Source organism: Chionomys nivalis, chromosome X (genome assembly GCF_950005125.1).
Source record: "Chionomys nivalis chromosome X, mChiNiv1.1, whole genome shotgun sequence".
NCBI lineage: Eukaryota > Metazoa > Chordata > Mammalia > Rodentia > Cricetidae > Chionomys > Chionomys nivalis.
The window spans coordinates 70,333,847-70,352,193 of record NC_080112.1 but is presented as its reverse complement, the minus strand read 5'-3'; the positions used below and the strand labels follow the sequence as shown (position 1 = coordinate 70,352,193).

At 41.6% G+C, this 18,347-nt stretch overlaps 1 protein-coding gene across 2 annotated transcripts in view; it reads right to left on the bottom strand.

Annotated features, from left to right (window-relative positions):
* Ogt (O-linked N-acetylglucosamine (GlcNAc) transferase) overlaps positions 1-18,347 on the bottom strand; it is a 44,271-nt gene that overhangs the window by 12,726 nt on the left and 13,198 nt on the right. For both annotated transcript variants that reach the window (XM_057759070.1, XM_057759071.1), the window contains exons 5-14: positions 16,717-16,833; positions 11,406-11,485; positions 9,232-9,427; positions 8,846-8,986; positions 8,295-8,395; positions 4,834-4,987; positions 4,653-4,754; positions 4,139-4,318; positions 2,016-2,174; positions 1,819-1,908 (exon numbers count right to left, since the gene is read on the bottom strand). In XM_057759070.1, the coding sequence (XP_057615053.1) occupies positions 1,819-1,908; positions 2,016-2,174; positions 4,139-4,318; positions 4,653-4,754; positions 4,834-4,987; positions 8,295-8,395; positions 8,846-8,986; positions 9,232-9,427; positions 11,406-11,485; positions 16,717-16,833 (1,320 nt within the window). The remainder of the gene's footprint in view (positions 1-1,818; positions 1,909-2,015; positions 2,175-4,138; positions 4,319-4,652; positions 4,755-4,833; positions 4,988-8,294; positions 8,396-8,845; positions 8,987-9,231; positions 9,428-11,405; positions 11,486-16,716; positions 16,834-18,347) is intronic.

Below are 18,347 nucleotides of genomic sequence, written 5' to 3'. Positions count from 1 at the left end.
ACCAACCACGGACACATAGTGAGCCTGCCAAATCAATCAATAGATGGCTGGATGGACAGATGGATAAATTTTAGATAGATAGATAGATAGATAGATAGATAGATAGATAGATAGATAATAGATAGGCAGGTAGGCAGATAGATGAGGGAAGAGTCATTCAAGATATCTCTCATTTGCAATTCTAGCACTAAGAAGGCTGAGTTCAAGGCTAGCCTAGGCTACACTGGGAGTTTACAGGCAGTTCTGATCACATAGTTAAAGTTCTGCCTCAGAAAAATAAAAAAATCAAAGCTGGAAATGTAGTTCACTGGGTAGAATACTGCCCTAGTTAGTATGTACCTACCAGAAGTGTATGAGACTGCTCACAGTAAAAAGGCCAGCCTGGGGTACGGTGAGACTCTGTCTCAAAAATCAAAAGCAGACCAGACATATTTTTGAAGTAGTAACCATGCTACAAAAGATACTGGTATGCAAACTTTATTAAATAAGATAACTCTCCCAACCCATCTAAGAAAATGTCTATTATTTACTCATTCAGTTAGTTAGTTATTGGTTATTTGAAACAGGGTCTCCCTATGTAGCTCTGCCTGGCCGGGAACTGCTAAGTATATCAGGCTGGCCTCAAACTCAGAGAGATCTACCTGCTAGGAGCTACACCATCCCTAGCCTTGTTTTTGAGACAGGGTCTCTAGCCCAGGCAGACCTTGAACTCTACGTAGCCAAGGATGACCTTTAACCCTGATCCTTCTGTCTCTGTCTCCACCTCCAAAATGGTGAGATTATAGGTATGAGTCACAACACCCAGTTTATACAGTGCTAGGAATCAAACCCAGAGTTTTGTGTATAATAGACAAGCCCTGTACCAACTGAGCTATGTCCCCAATCCCATTATTTACATTTAGATGTGTGCCTACATGCAAACATAGACATACTTATTCATATTCATGTCTAAATATGTGTATTTCATTACTAATCACCCATGTGACTAATTCTCCCATAGGCTTCAACTTTAACTCATCATAAAATTTACAGAGGAAAAAAAATAGAAACAAAGACAAACAACCAGTAGGGTATGATGGCTGAAGCAGGAGGATTACCAAAAGTTCAAGGCCAACTTTGTGTATTGCAAAAGAATAAAACAAAAAGACCACACACACACACACAAATGCAAAAACTCAGAAATAGATGGGCTTTTTGCTGCAGTCCCCTCATTTAAAAAAAAAAATGAGATGGGGGTCTCACATAGCCTAGTCTGTCCTTAAACTAGCTATTTAGCCAAAGCCGGCTTTTGAAAGAAATCCTCATCTTCTTGACATCGCCATTTACCCTTCTTGATTTTGTTCAGTATGTATTAAAAGTATCTAGAAAAGTTATATATCAAACAGAATTATATCACATTTCTATTTTATGTACAACTTAAAAGTCATGCCAAATATAAATGTAAATGACCAAGGAAACAAGGCCCAAATACAGTAGTTACTCCTTTTAATACCCATCATCAAAACCTACAAACATGAGACCCTCCATTCAACTCCTAACACAAAAAAAAACCCACTTTGTACCAAAAGGGTTTTTTTCAAATTTACTCAAAATTTAAAACATAAAGGCACTTGCTGTGCTTGCAGAGGACCTGCAATTGCTCCAGCACCCATATGACACCCCTGTAACTCCATGTCTGGGCAATCTGACACCCTCTCTTCTGGCCTCCTTGGGCACCTGTCTTCATACAAGCACATCCCCACATACCATACCAAACACATATACTTAATTAATTATGAAATCTTAAAATCTGAAGAAAAGGATCAGTGTTTTGCCTACCTGAGAAAGATCAATGAAATGATTGGCTTCTGCCATGACCTTCACTCGGAAGTTTGTGCCGTCATCTGGGCTCAGGGCATAACAGAACACCTAAAAGACAGAGGAGGGCGTACTTAATAACCTTGGCTCCAAGCCTCTCAAAACACTGGGCTTAACATCAAAGATGACAGAAGAAAGTCACCAGAACCTACTCTTACCTCAAATTTATCAGGATTGTGCATGCCTGGAATAGACTGCATAAGGTGAGAAGTAGGGTGATTCCCAAAGTCAGAACTCACATACCCTACACGCAACCGGCCATCACTGAGTTTCAAGTCTTTTGGATGCTCATATGGTGGTTTATGAAGGACATTAATCTACCAAGAGAATACAATGGTTGTTAACAAAGTCAAGTCATGTGCAAATTTTTATCTAAAAGAAAAAACCGTTAACAGGGACTGGTGATTAGTGGTGTGTTTTCACTAGCATGTATAATGCCCTAAGGGTTCTGTCCCCAGAACTACATAAAGAACAGGCATGATAGTACCCATCGTTGATCCCAACCATTAGGAGGTGAGGCATAGTTTGAAGGCTGAGTTTGAAGTCAGCCTGGTCTATGCACTGAATTACAGGAAAGCCAGTCTGACATAGTGAGCAAAACAGAACAAACAACAAAAAATAAATGGACATGTTGATGCACTCTTGTGACCCCTGCAATTGGGAGGTGGAAGCAAAAAGGATCAGAAGTTCAAGGTAATCCTCAACTACAGAGAGAGTTTAAGGCCAACCTGATATACATAAGACCTGTCTCAAAAAAAAAAATTAAATAAAATAAATGAAGGTAGAATCTAAAATCATATAGACCCATAATTATGAAAAAACTTTGGTGGTGGCGCACGCCTTTAATCCCAGCACTCGGGAGGCAGAGGCAGGCAGGTCTCTGTGAGTTCGAGACCAGCCTGGTCTACAAGAGCTAGTTCCAGATCTTTGTGAGTTCGAGACCAGCCTGGTCTACAAGAGCTAGTTCCAGGACAGGCTCCAAAACCACAGAGAAACCCTGTCTCAAAAAACCAAAAACTTTAGATGGCAAACTTTATTTATGTGGCCAGTTTAATGGCGCCTTCAAAGGTAAACAGCTGTGTGTGGTGGCTGCATAGTGCTCATGCTTCATATCTGACCTGTTCTGAAGTGTAGAAAATATGCCTGAACAGACTCCAACATGAAATATGGAGAGAGTATCATTATTTTAGGAAATTCGACAAAGAAGCATTTTTGTATTTTAAAAAAAGAAGAAGAAGAAGAGGGCTGGCGAGATGGCTCAGCGGTTAAGAGCATTGCACGCTCTTCTTCCAAAGGTCCGAGTTCAATTCCCAGCAACCACATGGTGGCTCACAACCATCTGTAATGAGGTCTGGTGCCCTCTTCTGGCATGTGGACATACACGCAGACAGAATACTGTATACATAATAAATAAATAAATATTTACAAAAAGAAAAAGAAAAAAAAAGAAATCTTAATCTACCACTGTTTCCTAGAACAGACCCCAAACTCTTAACAATTCATATTCTAATTCTGAAAGTTGAGTATATAATACCATACACTCTGTATTTAAACCCTATTGGGGCTTTTGTTGTTGTTGCCTTTAGTTTGGTTTTTAGATGTTCTTATTAGGTGGAGGTTTTTGTTGAGATTACAGATTTATAATCTCAACTGGGATTATAGGTTTGCATCATCATGTGTAGCTGTGAGTTTCACCTTAAGAAAAATACCACTATTAAACTTGTTCAGAGCTTGAAATGAAAAGTCTCTCCAGGCAGTGGTGATACATGCCTTTAATCCCAGCACTCGGGAGGCAGAGGCAGGCGGATCTCTGTGAGTTCGAGGCCAGCCAGGTCTACAGAGAGAGTTCCAGGACAGGCTTCAAAGCTACAGAGAAACCCTATTTCAGGGGGAGAAAGAAGAAATAAAAGTCCCCATCCTGCCAGGCGGTGGTGGCGCACGCCTTTAATCCCAGCACTTGGGAGGCAGAGGCAGGCGGATCTCTGTGAGTTCGAGACCAGCCTGGTCTACAAGAGCTAGTTCCAGGACAGGCTCCAAAACCACAGAGAAACCCTGTCTCAAAAAACCAAAAAGTCCCCATCCTTTGGACTGAAGGGAATTCAGTTGAAGACAGGACACATTAGAGAGTGACTTCTGGAATAGCCAAGAAAGCTTTATTTCTTAACTTGGGTGATGTTGACTACATGCTGATTGGCAAAACCATACTGTACGTTTGATTTGTACAATGTTTTTATTTATTTGCATTTGAGTTTGTAACAGAAAAAATGAAAGGACAAGTCACCTTATCCAAGCAGAGATTCCCATGCCTCTCCGCAATAGCCTTCCTGAAGCCATGAGAAAGAGGGTACAGCATGCTGTGATGAGGATGCACAGAAGGCAGCCTATTCTTCTCTAGCTGCTCAGCTACAATACTAACCAATTTCTTCATTCGCTCATCATAGTCTGTCCAATCACAGACAATCTAGAGGAAGCAAAAAGAAATGATCACCCAGAAAACCTACCAAAGGATTTACTTTGCAAATATTTGACTTCCTAAAAGTGTTAGATAACCTACTAAAAATATGATCTTGGGGCTGGCTCAGTGAATAAAAGACAAGAATAAAAGGCAAGCCAGACAATTGGAGTTAATGCCTGGGACCCACATGTCATGAGAGAAATGACTCCTGAAAACTGCCCTCTGACCTCCACTTGCTAAAAAAACAACAATCTCCAGCCAGGCTTGCATTATTATGGTACATAAAAATTAAAAAGTGGTAACAATACAGAAAGAAAAACACTAGACTACTGTTCCTTACCTGTAGGCAATGAGCCAAATTACAATAGGCATCAGGAAAATCAGGCTTAAGTTTCAGAGCTGTGCGGTAAGAAGCTATTGCTTCTGGGATATTCCCTGAATCCTGGAAAGAAAGAAAGCTTGTAAGGAGTTTCCTATAATGAAACATGCTAAGGTGCCCATGTCACAATAAGCAGTAGTACCTTGTGAATAGAAGCCAGATTGCTGTGTGCATCTGCAAAGGCAGGATTAATCTGGATGGCACGAGTATAACACTGCAAGGCTCCCTGAACATCCTGCATCTCCTTTAGAGTGTTTCCCATATTAGAGTAAGCATCAGCAAATGTAGGACTGATTCTGAAGGAAAAGACAAGGGTTTGATTATCTCGTGTAAAATCCTTGTTGTTGTTAAAGCATTGGAGGAGGGAGGGGGTTTGATGTGGTTTGGTGGCACAGTTCTTGCCTACCAAGCATGAGGCCTAGCTTGAATCCCAAAGGCAGGGAATCATTTCAGCAGCTGCCAAATGCCAACCTTTAATTATTAATAAGAATAAATTATTAAATAACAATAAATTATTTAATAGTTGAGACTCAGCAGTTAAGAGCTCTTAATATTCTTTTAGAACTGAGTTCTCTTCCCAACAACAATGTCCAGCTATAGAGAATCTAACACCTTTTGAATTCTGAAGGGATTTTATATACATACTTTAAAGTAAAATAAGCCTAATCTCAGCACTCAGAAAGCAGAGACAGGCAGATCTCTGAGTTCAAGGTGAGCCTACATTACAAAGTAAGTTCTTTTTTTAAAAAAATATTTACTTTGTATACAATTTTCTGTCTACATGTGTGCCTGCAGGCCACTAGAGGGGACCAGACCTCATTACAGATGGTTGTGAGCCACCATGTGGTTGCTGGGAATTGAACTCAGGACCTTTGGAAGAGCAGGCAATGCTCTTAACTGATGAACCAACTCTCCAGCCCACACAGTAAGTTCTAGGACAGCCAGGGCTACACAGAAGAAACCCCGTCTTGAAAAACAAAAGAACAAAAAAGTAAAACAAATCTTTTTCAAAGATGACAATAAAATTTTAAACCACAAAAGAGATGGGTCAGCAGGTAAAGACACCTGCAATCAAGCCTGACATGAGTTCAAACCCCAGAACTTATAACAAAGGATAGAAACAATGCCAGTAAGTTGTTCTCTGACCTTCACATGGGTACCACAGTATATGCCCACATTGCTTCCATGAACACAAAATGAATAAAATATATTAAATAATGTAAACCAGGAGCCAGGCAGTGGTGGCACACTTTTAATCCCAGCACCCGGAAAGCAGAGGCAGGCAAATCTCTGTGAGTTTGAAAACAGCCTGGTCTACAAGAGCTAGTTCCAGGACAGCCAGGGCTGTTACATAGAGAAACCCTGTCTCAAAAATATATAAATAGCCGGGCAGTGGTGGTGCATGCCTTTAATCCCAGCACTTGGGAGGCAGAGGCAGGCGGATCTCTGTGAGTTCGAGACCAGCCTGATCTACAAGAGCTAGTTCCAGGACAGGCTCCAAAACCACAGAGAAACCCTGTCTCGAAAAACAAAATAAATAAATAAACAGACAGACAGACAGAGAGGAAAGAATCAATGAGTAGATGAATGGATATGGATGAATGAATGAATAGGGACATTATATTATACACGCCTTTAATCCCAGTACTTGGGAGGTAGAGGTACAAGGATTTCTGTGAGTTCTAGGCCAACCTGGTCTACAGAACGAGTGAGTTCTAGGACAGTCAGGGCTATGTAGAGACCCTGTCTCAAAAAAATTAAAAATAACTAAGTGAATAAATAAATAGAGGTGGCTCAACACTTAAGAGCACTGACTGATCTTCCAGGGGACCTGAGTTTTCTTTTTTTTTTTTCCCAGAACCTACATAGTGCAGCTCACAACTACCTTTACTTTAGCTCCAAGGTTTCTAAAGTCTTCTTCTAGCCTCTGTAGCAGGTATCTACATGCACTACAGAAACCAGGCATTGAGGGGCTGGAGAGATGGCTCAGGAGTTAAGAGCACTGGCTGTTCTTCCAGAGGTCCTGAGTTTAATTCCCAGCAACCACATGGTGGCTCACAACCATCTATAGTAGAATCTGATGCCCTCTTCTAGCATAAGGCCAGATATGCAAACAGAGCACTCACATACACAAAATAAATCTTTTGTCAAGTGGTGGTGGCGGTGCACGCCTTTAATCCCAGCACTTAGGAGGCAGAGGATCTCTGTGAGTTCGAGGCCAGCCTGGTCTATGAGAGCTAGTTCCAGGACAGGCTCCAAAGCTACAGAGAAACCAAGTGTCGAACAAAAAACAAAAAAAAAGAGAGAGGAAAAGAAGAAGAAAGAAGGCAGAAGGCAGAAGGCAGAAGGCAGAAGGCAGAAGGCAGAAGAAGAAGAAGAAGAAGAAGAAGAAGAAGAAGAAGAAGAAGAAGAAGAAGAAGAAGAAGAAGAAGAAGAAGAAGAAGAAGAAGAAGAAGAAGAAGAAGAAGACGACGACGAAGAAGACGACGAAGAAGACGACGAAGAAGACGACGAAGACGACGAAGAAGAAGACGAAGACGACCATTAATCTCATCATCTGGAAGGTAGAAGCAGGTGGATCTCTTTTTGGAGTTCAAGGCAAGCCTGATCTACAAAGTGAGTTCCAGAACAGCTAGAGCTACATAATAAAACCCTGTCCTAAAATAAAAAGTTTAAAATAAATAAATATCTTTCATTATTTTATGTGTATGGATGTTTGATCCACATGTAATTCCGGGTAATCTGAAAAAGCAGTCAATGCTGTTAATCCTTGAGCCATCTCTTCAGCTTCTAAATTTTGTTTTTTTAAGACAGTATCCTACCATGTAGCCCTGGCTGCCCTTGCTCTTTTTCTATGCAAACCAGGCTGGCCTCAAACTCACAGAGATCCACCTACATCTGTCTCCTGAGTGCTGGGATTAAAGCATGTGCTGCCACCATGTGCCAACCTTTAAAAAATAGAGATGCCAGGCAGTGGTGGCATATGCCTTTAATCCCAGTATTTGGGAGGCAGAGGCAGGCAGATCTGAGTTCAAGGCCAGCCTGGTCTACAGAGTGAGTTCCAGGACAGCTAGGGCTGTTACACAGAGAAACCCTGTCTCAAAAAACAAGAGGAAAAGGGGGATGGGAGGAAAGAAGAGAGGAGAGGAAAGAAGAGAGCGGGGAGGGGAAAGGAGGGGAGGAAGAAGAGAAGAGGGGAGGGGATAGGATGCTGAAGTGGATTAGGGCAAGCCCCTGAAGCCTCAGTCCAATACAAAGAACTACAGGGCATCTAAGGAATGCTGAGAGCAGGAGAAATATTCTTCCCCAGGGAAGAATACACCAATTGGTTATCCAATCCCAAATAGTCAGACCTGAAAATATACATCTGAGTAATATTATACATAACAAATTATGCTTAGAAACATATCTGCATATAAATACATATATATATATATATATATATATATATATATCTTGCAAGAATTAATGGAAGAGGAGGCCATGAATTTGAGAGCAAGGAGAAGTATATGGAAGGTTTTGCAGGGAAGGGAAGGGGAGATGATGTAATTATACTATAATCTCAAAACTGAAAACAGAAAAAAGAAGCCATAAACTTCTTACCGTATGGCTTCCTTATAATGCATCAGTGCTTCCTGCAGCTTCCCCTGTTGTTGCAGTACACTTGCTAAGTTGGAATGCGCAGCAGCAAACTCTGGGAAGACCTAGAGAGTCACGATCACGGCTGACATTAAATAGCAGAATCTCCCAATTATCTCCCACAACTCTTTTTCCAAGTTTACTCATTCTTCAGGTCTAGTAGCTTAAATTCTACTGATTCCTCCATTTTATACCTATCTTCATTTGAAATGTGAAGTAGGCCTCTCTTCCAGTTACTCACACTGAGTAATGCAGCCTCTTTTCTAAACTCCTACCACACCTACCAATCACTAGACACTGACCTGAGCCCTTCATTGTAATAGCTTTACTCAGTTTACTAGTCATTGGCTTTGTCCAGATCTCATCTATGTACAAAGTAATGAGCTCAATGTAGGGACGTCTGGCATTGTCATAGGACCTTACATAGGTAATGAAGAGGTGAACAGCAGGCAAACTTAATTGCTTTCCCTCTACCGTCAAACAGGCTAGACACCCAGTCACAGTACTCAACATACTTCTAATGCTTTGCGATATAGGCGGACCGCCTCTTCAATATTGCCCTGTTCCCGTTTGATATTGGCGAGGTTATTCAAAGAGTCTGCATGGGTAGGACACAGACGAAGAGCTGTGTTATAACAATCTTCTGCTTCAGCAACCTGGAAAATAAAACAAATCATTCAGATACTACAGAGAAGAATCAGAGAAACCACTTATGTTCTAGTAATTTAAGTAACTGCATCATTGAGCCTAATGGCTGGTAAATACACCACAAAATGGATACTTTTCAGTATTCTCCTTCCCATCAACCAAAACTCCAAAGAAAACCAATATTACTTAATATGTACAATGAAGACTTTTCTACCATGTAACAAAGAAATAAAAATAGACTGAAAATCCTTACACTGCCCTTCTCTTTGAGTGCATTTGCTAAGTTGCAGTAAGCATCTGGGAAATGTGGCTGCAGTTCTATAGCTCGTCTGTAGGTATCGATAGCCAAGTCTATTAGGCCTTGCTCGTAGTACACACAAGCCAGGTTTCCATGCACCACCGCATGATTTGGGCTCAAACTTAAGGCACGAAGATAAGCTGCTACAGCTCTGTGAAAAGCAAAAACATACAAACACATATACACAAATGCCACTAATATTAAATATATTATTATTATAAGTTTGTCTGTGACATGAACAGATTGGCAAATGGCAAAAACCATGGTACACATGTGGAAGTCAGAAAACAACTTTCTGAAGCTGGTTCTCTCCTTCCATTATGGGTTCCAGGGATCAAATTCAGGTCAATATGATTGCATGCCAGGCACTTTTACACACTGAACCATGTCACCTGCCCAAATCCAACTAACTTGAATGTGTATTTTGTTACAATTAATTCCAGATACACTATACCAAAAATGCCATTAACTAATAAAAATTAACTTATGATGTATTTTACTGCATAACAAAAATATCACCTTTATAAAATATATTTTTTGGGGTGCCAAGAACTGAACCTAGGGCCTCGTGCATGCTAAACAAGGGCTCTACCACTGAGCAAATCCCTCGGCCCTCCACTTTTGAGTGTGTGGTTCGGTTTGTTTTTGTTGTTGTTTGGTTTTTCGAGACGGGGTTTCTCTGTGGCTTTGGAACCTGTTCTGGAACTAGCTATAGACCAGGCTGGCCTTGAACTCAAGAGATCCACCTGCCTCTGGGATTAAAGGCTTGTGCCACCAAGGGCCACTTGTTTTTAAGACAAGGTTTTACCCTATAGCTTAGGCTGGCTTGAAAGTCTGAGCAAGCCCTTCTTCCCTTGGCCTCTCAAGAGCTGGTATTACAGGAAAAAGCAACTACAGCCAGGCAGGCCTCTGTTAAGTTTTTTAAGAGAGAGTATTGCTCTATAGCCCAGTCAGGCCTTGAACACACAGCAGTCCTTCTGCTTCAGACTCCCAAGTGCCAGGCTATAAAACATTTTCACAGGGAAACAGTTGTCTATTCCCACTCAAGTAGATTCTCCTTTGACAAAAAAAGTTAAAAGTCGGGACTGGAGAGATGGCTCAGAGGTTAAGAGCACTGGCTGTTCTTCCAGAGGTCCTGAGTTCAATTCCCAGCAACTACATGGTGGCTCACAACTACCTGTGAGATCTGGTGTCCTCTTCTGTCATGCAGGCAGAACATTGCATACACAACAAATAAAATCTTTAAAAAAAAAAAAAAGTCAAGTGCTGAAAAATATGGCTCAGAGGACAAGACCATTGGCTGCTCTTCCAGAAGACCATGATTTGAATCCTAGAACCCAAATGGTAGCTAACAGCCATCTGCAACTCCAGTTCTAGAGGATTTGATACCTCTTCCAACTTCTGCACATAGTTCACAGACATACATGCAGGCAAAACACCCATATACATAAAATTTTAAAATCACAGGGCTGGGAAGCTGATCAGTGATCAAAGTGCTTGGTGTGTAATTATGAGGACCTGAGTTTGGATTCCTGCCCCCATCTACCAAGCTTAATGGTCATGTACATATATGCAACTTCAACACTGGGCGGAGGGGCTGTGGCAAGAGGACCACTGAGGCTTACTGACTGCAACCTAGCCCAGATGTGAGCCCCAGGCTCCAGGAGAAACTGCCTCAAAGGCAGAAGGTGCCAAAAAACAGGATTGAGAAGGACACCCAATGTCTTCTTCTGGATGGACTCCAATGTGCATGTAGCTCCTCTCACAAACACACACAATTAGAAAAGCAGTTTCTTCAACAAAACAGTTAAAAGTCAAGTTTTACTTAGCTTTCTGAATCAAAAACAAACAAACAAAAAAAAAACAAAAAAAACAAACTTAGCCCAAAAGGTAATCATCATTTCTAACAGTTTACAATAAAGGAAATTTCAACAGCACTAAGTGGAAGGATAAAAGCATTCAGGAAAACCAACAAGGAAAAGTCAGCCAACATCTATAGGTAAAACAGAAGAAAACAGCTATCAGGAGGGAAAAACTATAATCTAGGAAAATGTACTTCAAGAAGCTGTTGTCACATTTAGTTCAAACTCTGAAAAGACAAGAAAATTCATCAAACAGAACATTCTCACCTGTCAAAAATGCGTGCCTCTTTCAAGACATTTCCTAAATTGATATAAGCATCCAGAAAATTTGGGTCAAGGGTGACAGCCTAAAAATTACAAGACAGTTACTTAGAAAAAGATAGGCTTTTGTCAAATTAACTTCTCATTCAGCTTTTATTCTGAAGTCATTTTAGATATCCAATTACATTTTCTACTTTTTTTTTTGTTTTGTCTTTTTGTTTTTCGAGACAGGGTTTCTCTGTGGCTTTGGAGCCTGTCCTGGAACTAGCTCTTGTAGACCAGGCTGGTCTCGAACTCACAGAGATTCACCTGCCTCTGCCTCCCAAGTGCTGGGATTAAAGGCGTGCGCCACCACCGCCCGGCCAATTACATTTTCTAGAAAACTCATTTTGTTTTTAAAAACAGTCCTCATTTAGTTCCCTTTCATCGATAAGCCTCATTAATATCAAAATAACTGGAGAAAGGGGCTAGGCGTGTAGCCCAGTGACAAAGCACTTCCTACTAGGCTCCATTCCCTGCATCACAAGAAAGGGAAAACAAAAGCAAAACCTCATGAGCAAAATAAACCCAACTTAACTAAGCACAGTACTTCCTTCCTTTAATCTGTTTGGTTGTTTGGTTGGTTGGTTTTTCGAGACAAGGCTTCTCTGTGTAACAGTCCTAGCTATCCTTGAACTAGCTCTTGTAGACCAGGCTGGCCTCGAACTCACAAGGGATTCACCTGCCTCTGCCTCCTGAGTGCACGCGCCACCACAGCCTGGCCCCCTTTTATCTGTTCTTTGAAACAGGGTTTCACTACGTAGCTCTGGCCAGGCTGGCCTCAAACTCAGAGATCCACCTGCCTCTGCCTCCCAAATGCTGGGATTAAAGGAATGAACCAGCATACAAGCAGACTATTTCTAATGATTGGCCCGATTTTATTCAGTCAGTCAGGTTAACATTTCTAAAAGACGGGGGCAGAAACAAGCAATGATCTCTTAAGTATGTAACTCTGTTACATAAACACGACCCAGCAAGTCCTTAGTAAGATATGTAATTAGAGCTGTAACATTAAGCCAAGCAAGGCACAGCCTCTATCCAAGCAGCTGGGAGGTGGAGGTAGGAAGATGCAGCGTTCAGGTCATCTTCAACTACAAAGTGAGTCTGAAGGCAGCTATAATGAGACACATTCTCCAAATAAGCAAATGATAGTCTGGTGCTCACTGGTAGAATGCTAGCCTAGTATACCTATACCAAGAGCTCTAGAAAGATATCCCTCTAGAATGGTAAATGTAAATTTAACCAAAACACTGAAATAGATAAATGTTTAAATATTTTAAAAATTCCTAGAAAACACTTCTTTACATAGATAATAAACAAGTCTCTATCAAATAAAAGCATGACACACTTAGCTTATTATCTACAGTCATAAATATCTAGCCTGAAAACTTTAACTTTTGCTTTGAGGAAAGGTCTAACTCTATTACTATCCTAGAATTTACTTTGTAGCCCAGTGTGGCCCAGAACTCACAACAATCCTCCTGCCTCAGCCTCCCAAGTGCTAAGATTAATAGGCATAAATCACACCTGGCCCTCTTAAAAATTTCTTGTAGGCAACAAAGACATGTCATGGCTCATCATCTTTATAAATTCAACAATCATGCTGGCTTTCATTTATTATGTATCTACTCCCCTTTCTTCCAGATAATTTTGAAGCAAATCTCAAACATCTCATCCCATTTAAAATTATAAATTCTAGGGAGGTGACAAGAATGTTTTCTCACTCAAACATACCACACTATCATTATCTTAAAAAATGAAATTCCTAGCAGGAGGCTCAACAATCACCTATAACTTCAGGAAACCCAACACTTTTTTCTGGCCTCCAATGGCACCTGCACATTCAAACACACAACCACACACAAACACATAATTAAAACGTAAGGCCAAGCAGTGGTGGTGCACACCTTTAATGCCAGTACTCAGTTAGAGGCCAGCCAGGTCTACAAGAGCTAGTTCCAGGACAGGCTCTAAAACTACAGCAAAACCCTGTCTCCAAAAACCATTAAAAAAAAAAGAAGAGGAAAAAGCAAAAAAAAAAAAAGCAAAACAGCCAGCCACTGGCATTCATCTCTACCTCAGTCTGAAAATGGCGATCCTGCCTCCAGGAATCTCAGAATGAGATTGTGTGTGAGAGCTGTCTCCTCCCATTTTAAATTCCTCTCTGGAGCTGGGATTAAAGACAGGACTATACATATACCTGAACTCACAGAGATGATTGCCTCTGCCTTCTGAATGCTTGGACTAAAGTCATGTGGCACCTGGATATTTTTTTAAATGCTTACAAAAAAGAAAACACAGGGAGATAGGTCAATGGTTAAGGATGCTTGTTGGGCCGGGCGGTGGTGGCGCACGCCTTTAATCCCAGCACTCGGGAGGCAGAGGCAGACGGATCTCTGTGAGTTCGAGACCAGCCTGGTCTACAAGAGCTAGTTCCAGGACAGGCTCCAAAACCACAGGGAAACCCTGTCTCGAAAAACCAAACAAAAAAAAAAAAGATGCTTGTTGGTCTTTCAGAGAACCGAGTTTGGTTCCCATGACCCATGTCAGGTGGCACACAAGAGCTTATTAACTCCAGCCAGGGGATCCCACACCCTCGTCTAGCCTCCATGAGTTATCTGCACACATGTGCAGGCAAGTACACAAATACATCACCAAATAAATCTTTTTGTAGGCCGGGCAGTTGGGGGGGGGGCACACCTTTAATCCCAGCACTTGGGAGGCAGAGGCAGGTAGATCTCTTTGAGTTTGAGGCCAGCCTGTTCTACAAAAGCTAGTTCCAGGACAGGCTCCAAAGCTACAGTGAAAAGCTGTCTCGAAAAACCAAAATTTTGTCGGGCAGTGGTGGCGCACACCTTTAATCCCAATACTAGGGAGGCAGAGGCAGGCAGATCTCTGTGAGTTCAAGGCCAGCCTGGGCTACAAGAGCTAGTTCCAGGACAGGCTCCAAAAGCTACAGAAAAACCCTGTCTCGAAAAACCAAAAAAAAAAAAAAGTAAAAACAAAAAAGCAGCAAGCTGGGTGGTGGTAGCACATGTCTTTGATCCCAGTACTTGGGAGACTGAGACAGGCGGATCTCTGTGAGTTCAAGGCCAGCCTGGTCTACAAAGCAAGTTCCAGGACAGCTGCAAAGCTACAGAGAAACCCTGTCTCAAAAGAAAAAAACAAAAAACAAAAAAGAATAAAAGCAACTTTATTTAGAAAAATGTAACAAGAGCAGTAGGCAATGTACTAAAAGAAGTACCTATCTCTTTCAATCATCCAGATTTAATTTAAATCTTTTCGTCCTGCACCTTGCTGAAAAAAAAACTCAGATCAGTGTCCTATCAACTCATAGTTGACATGTTTGCTGATGAAACCCCTCAGCTATCTTTTAACATGTTTATCTGCTCCATACATATCCTAGAAACTTTTTTTTTGGCTAGTTGGTTCGTTTCTTGCTTTTGTTTTATAGAGACAGGGTCTCACTATGTGACTCTGGTTGTCCTGGAACTCACTATGTAGACTAGGGTAGATTCGAACTCATAGAGATCTGCCTGCCTCTGCAGGATTAAAGGCATGCACCACTAAGACCAGCTCAATTTTTTTTTTTAATATGTATGGGTGTTTTGTCTGCATGCATATCTCTCTACTTACATGTGTGCTTGGTATCCTCGGAAGCCAGAGAGGGCTTCAGATCCCCTGAAACTGGAGTTACAAGAGGTCATATACTACCATGTGGGTGTTGATAATCGAACCTGGACCCTCTGGAACAACAGCTAATGCTCTTAAACCCCTTAGTTATTAAGTTAGTCTCTCAAAGACTATAGTTCCAGGCCAGGTTCCAAAGCTACAGAGAAATCCTGTCTCGACCCCCCCCACACCCAAAAAAAAAAAACCCTGTTTCAGCTCACAGCACCCACATGGTGGATTACAATCTGTAACTCCAGCTCCAGTGCCTCTGCAGTGCACACACACATAGTGACAGACATACTTCCACTCACACACATAAAAGTAAATGAGTCTTTAAAGAGTTAAGCTGAAAGCCTTACTTAGCTATTGGGCCCTTTTTGGAAGGAAGGAAGGAAGGAAGGAAGGAAGGAAGGAAGGAAGGAAGGAAGGAAGGAAGGAAGGAAGGAAGGAAGGAAGGAAGGAAGGAAGGAAGGAAGGAAGGAAGGAAGGAAGGAAGGAAGAAAGAAAGAAAGAAAGAAAGAAAGAAAGAAAGAAAGAAAGAAAGAAAAGAAAGAAAGAAAGGCAGTGGTGGCACACGTCTTTAATCCCAGCTCTTGGGAAGCAGAGACAGGTGGATCTCTGTAAGTTTGAGGGCAGCTTGGTCTACAGAGTGAGTTCCAGGACAGGCTCCAAAGCTACATGGAGAAACCCTGTCTCAGGAAAAAAAGAGAAAGTCAAGTGTATGAATAAGTAAATAGATACTTCCTTGCCTTCTGGTATGACAAGTTATTCCAGACAATGCTGCAGTATGTCCTATTCTAGACTTGGAAACAGCTTTTTCAGCAGGATACTCTGAACCCTCCAGTATTCTCCCTCATGTGGCAAACATCTCTCTATAAGCCATACTATTGCTTCACTCTGAGGAAAAACAGAGTCTTTTTTTTTTTTTTTTTTTTTTTTTTGCTTTTTTCGAGACAGGGTTTCTCTGTGGTTTTGGAGCCTGTCCTGGAACTAGCTCTTGTAGACCAGGCTGGTCTCGAACTCACAGAGATCCGCCTGCCTCTGCCTCCCGAGTGCTGGGATTAAAGGCGTGCGCCACCACCGCCCGGCAAAACAGAGTCATTTTAAAGCCAGATGTGGTGGTTCACTTGTGCACTCAGGAGGCTTAAAGACTGCCACTAGGCCGGGCGGTGGTGGCGCACGCCTTTAATCCCAGCACTCGGGAGGCAGAGGCAGGCGGATCTCTGTGAGTTCGAGACCAGCCTGGTCTACAAGAGCTAGTTCCAGGACAGGCTCCAAAACCACAGAGAAACCCTGTCTCGAAAAACCAAAAAAAAAAAAAGACTGCCACTAGGTTGAAGGCCAACCTGAGCCACAAAGTAAGTTCCAAGTCATTCTATACAGAGCGAAACCCACTCTCAAAAGAAAAAAATTATAATAAATAAAAAAGCATTTTCAATATAAATCTCAAAAACCTGTCATATTATATGCCACCTGCAAATGCTGCAATACTATCAAGGAAACAAAAATATTACACAGCTGGTTAAGCAAATGCCTACTGTTTTATTCTAGTAAGAACATTCTGTACACATAAACATTTCATAAATATCAATTATTAATGACTAACCTTTTCAAAGTGATGAATTGCCAGCCAAATCTCCCCTTGTGCATTGAAAACACAGCCGAGATTACTCCAAGCTACTGCAAAGTTTGGTTGCGTCTCAATTGCTTTCAAATAACATGCCTTAGGAGGGTTTAATGAAAGAAGACGAGAAGGGAAGGAGATAAGGGGAAAGGGGGAAATTTGTAAAGGGGAAAAAAAAAAAGATTGGGGAGGGGGAAGAAGGTGATATCATTATTTCTTCCCTGACCAGCCAAAAGTGACCCTGCAGCATAGGCTCGCTTGCGCCAAAACTAATGCGCTGCCACAGCTGGCTGCTCCTGCGCCTGCGCCACCAGAACCCAAGTGCAAACCACCATGTTCAGTTCTGCCAACCAAAGAGTAATCCTCATAATAGGACTCATCTGGGAGGTTGGGTGCTGCTAAACACTAACGCTATACTCCTCTTATCTGAACACCTATGGGCTCTAGAGACTGATGATACTTGACAGGGCACCATGAAATCTAGGCTTCCCCAACCCACATTTCCCAAAATGTGTTCTGTGAAATGCTAAGACATATTACAGAAAAAACAAACACCAAAAAAGGCACCCAATTTTATAATCAAATAAAACAGGAAAATAGAAAACAGGTTTCTTAAACTGGGTATGGGGGGCACAGGCCTGTAATCTGAGCACTCGGAAGATGGAGGCAGGAGATCATAAATTTGAGATCATCCTCAGCTACAAAGTGAGTTGGAGGATGGGAGAGGAGACAAAGCAAACAACAAAAAGTTTCCTAGAGAACTTCCCAAAGCCTTCAACCTCTAATCAAGCATTAGAAAACCAAAAAAGTTGAGGGAAATGCTTCTCACAACAATAATGTTCTCCTTCCTTAATATTAAAATTAAGCTACTGAGACATACAAAAATGTTTCTGCCAAGTCAGTCATCATTTGCAGACTCACAGCACACGCCTCTCTTCTGAGGAGGAAGAAAATAAAACCTCACACGACAGGATTGCACCTAGGTTGAGGTCCCTGTAATGCAAGCGCAAACATCGCTGGCGCCACCTAACAGCATCGCACTGCGCAAACGCTGCGAACTGCTGCGCTCCATAGAACACCCCTAGACGCAGCAAACGGCCAACCAGATCCATTAATCTACTAGACAGGCCCGTAGAGAATATTTGCTTAATGAGATTAGTTGGACTCAAGGTACGTTAAAACCCAATTTTATCCAAAAAGGCTACAGAATAGGACTGAGAGAGCCAGTCAATCAGATTACTCATCTAGTCAACCGTTCACAGGGGCTCATTCGCACGCAATGCGCATTAACGCTGCGCAGCCTTTGCGCTACTGCAGGGTCACAGCGCATCATCAGAAGAGCAGAATGCTGCAATCCAAACAAAGAAGAAAAAGGAAAAAAAATGAACAACAAGAAGAGTTAGAAGCTTTTACTAGTAAATTATCTAATAATTTTAATATCTTAATTAAATTTTACTTTTTTTGACAGAATTGTGGCTATAGTATAAAACATTCTTTTACATAACTTGCTTGTAAATAAAATTATTTTAAGCTGTTTCTGAAGCCACAAGACAGAAGATTCAGGCATGGAGGCAAATTGTTTTGCTGTGGCAGTTACAAACCCGTTACCATAT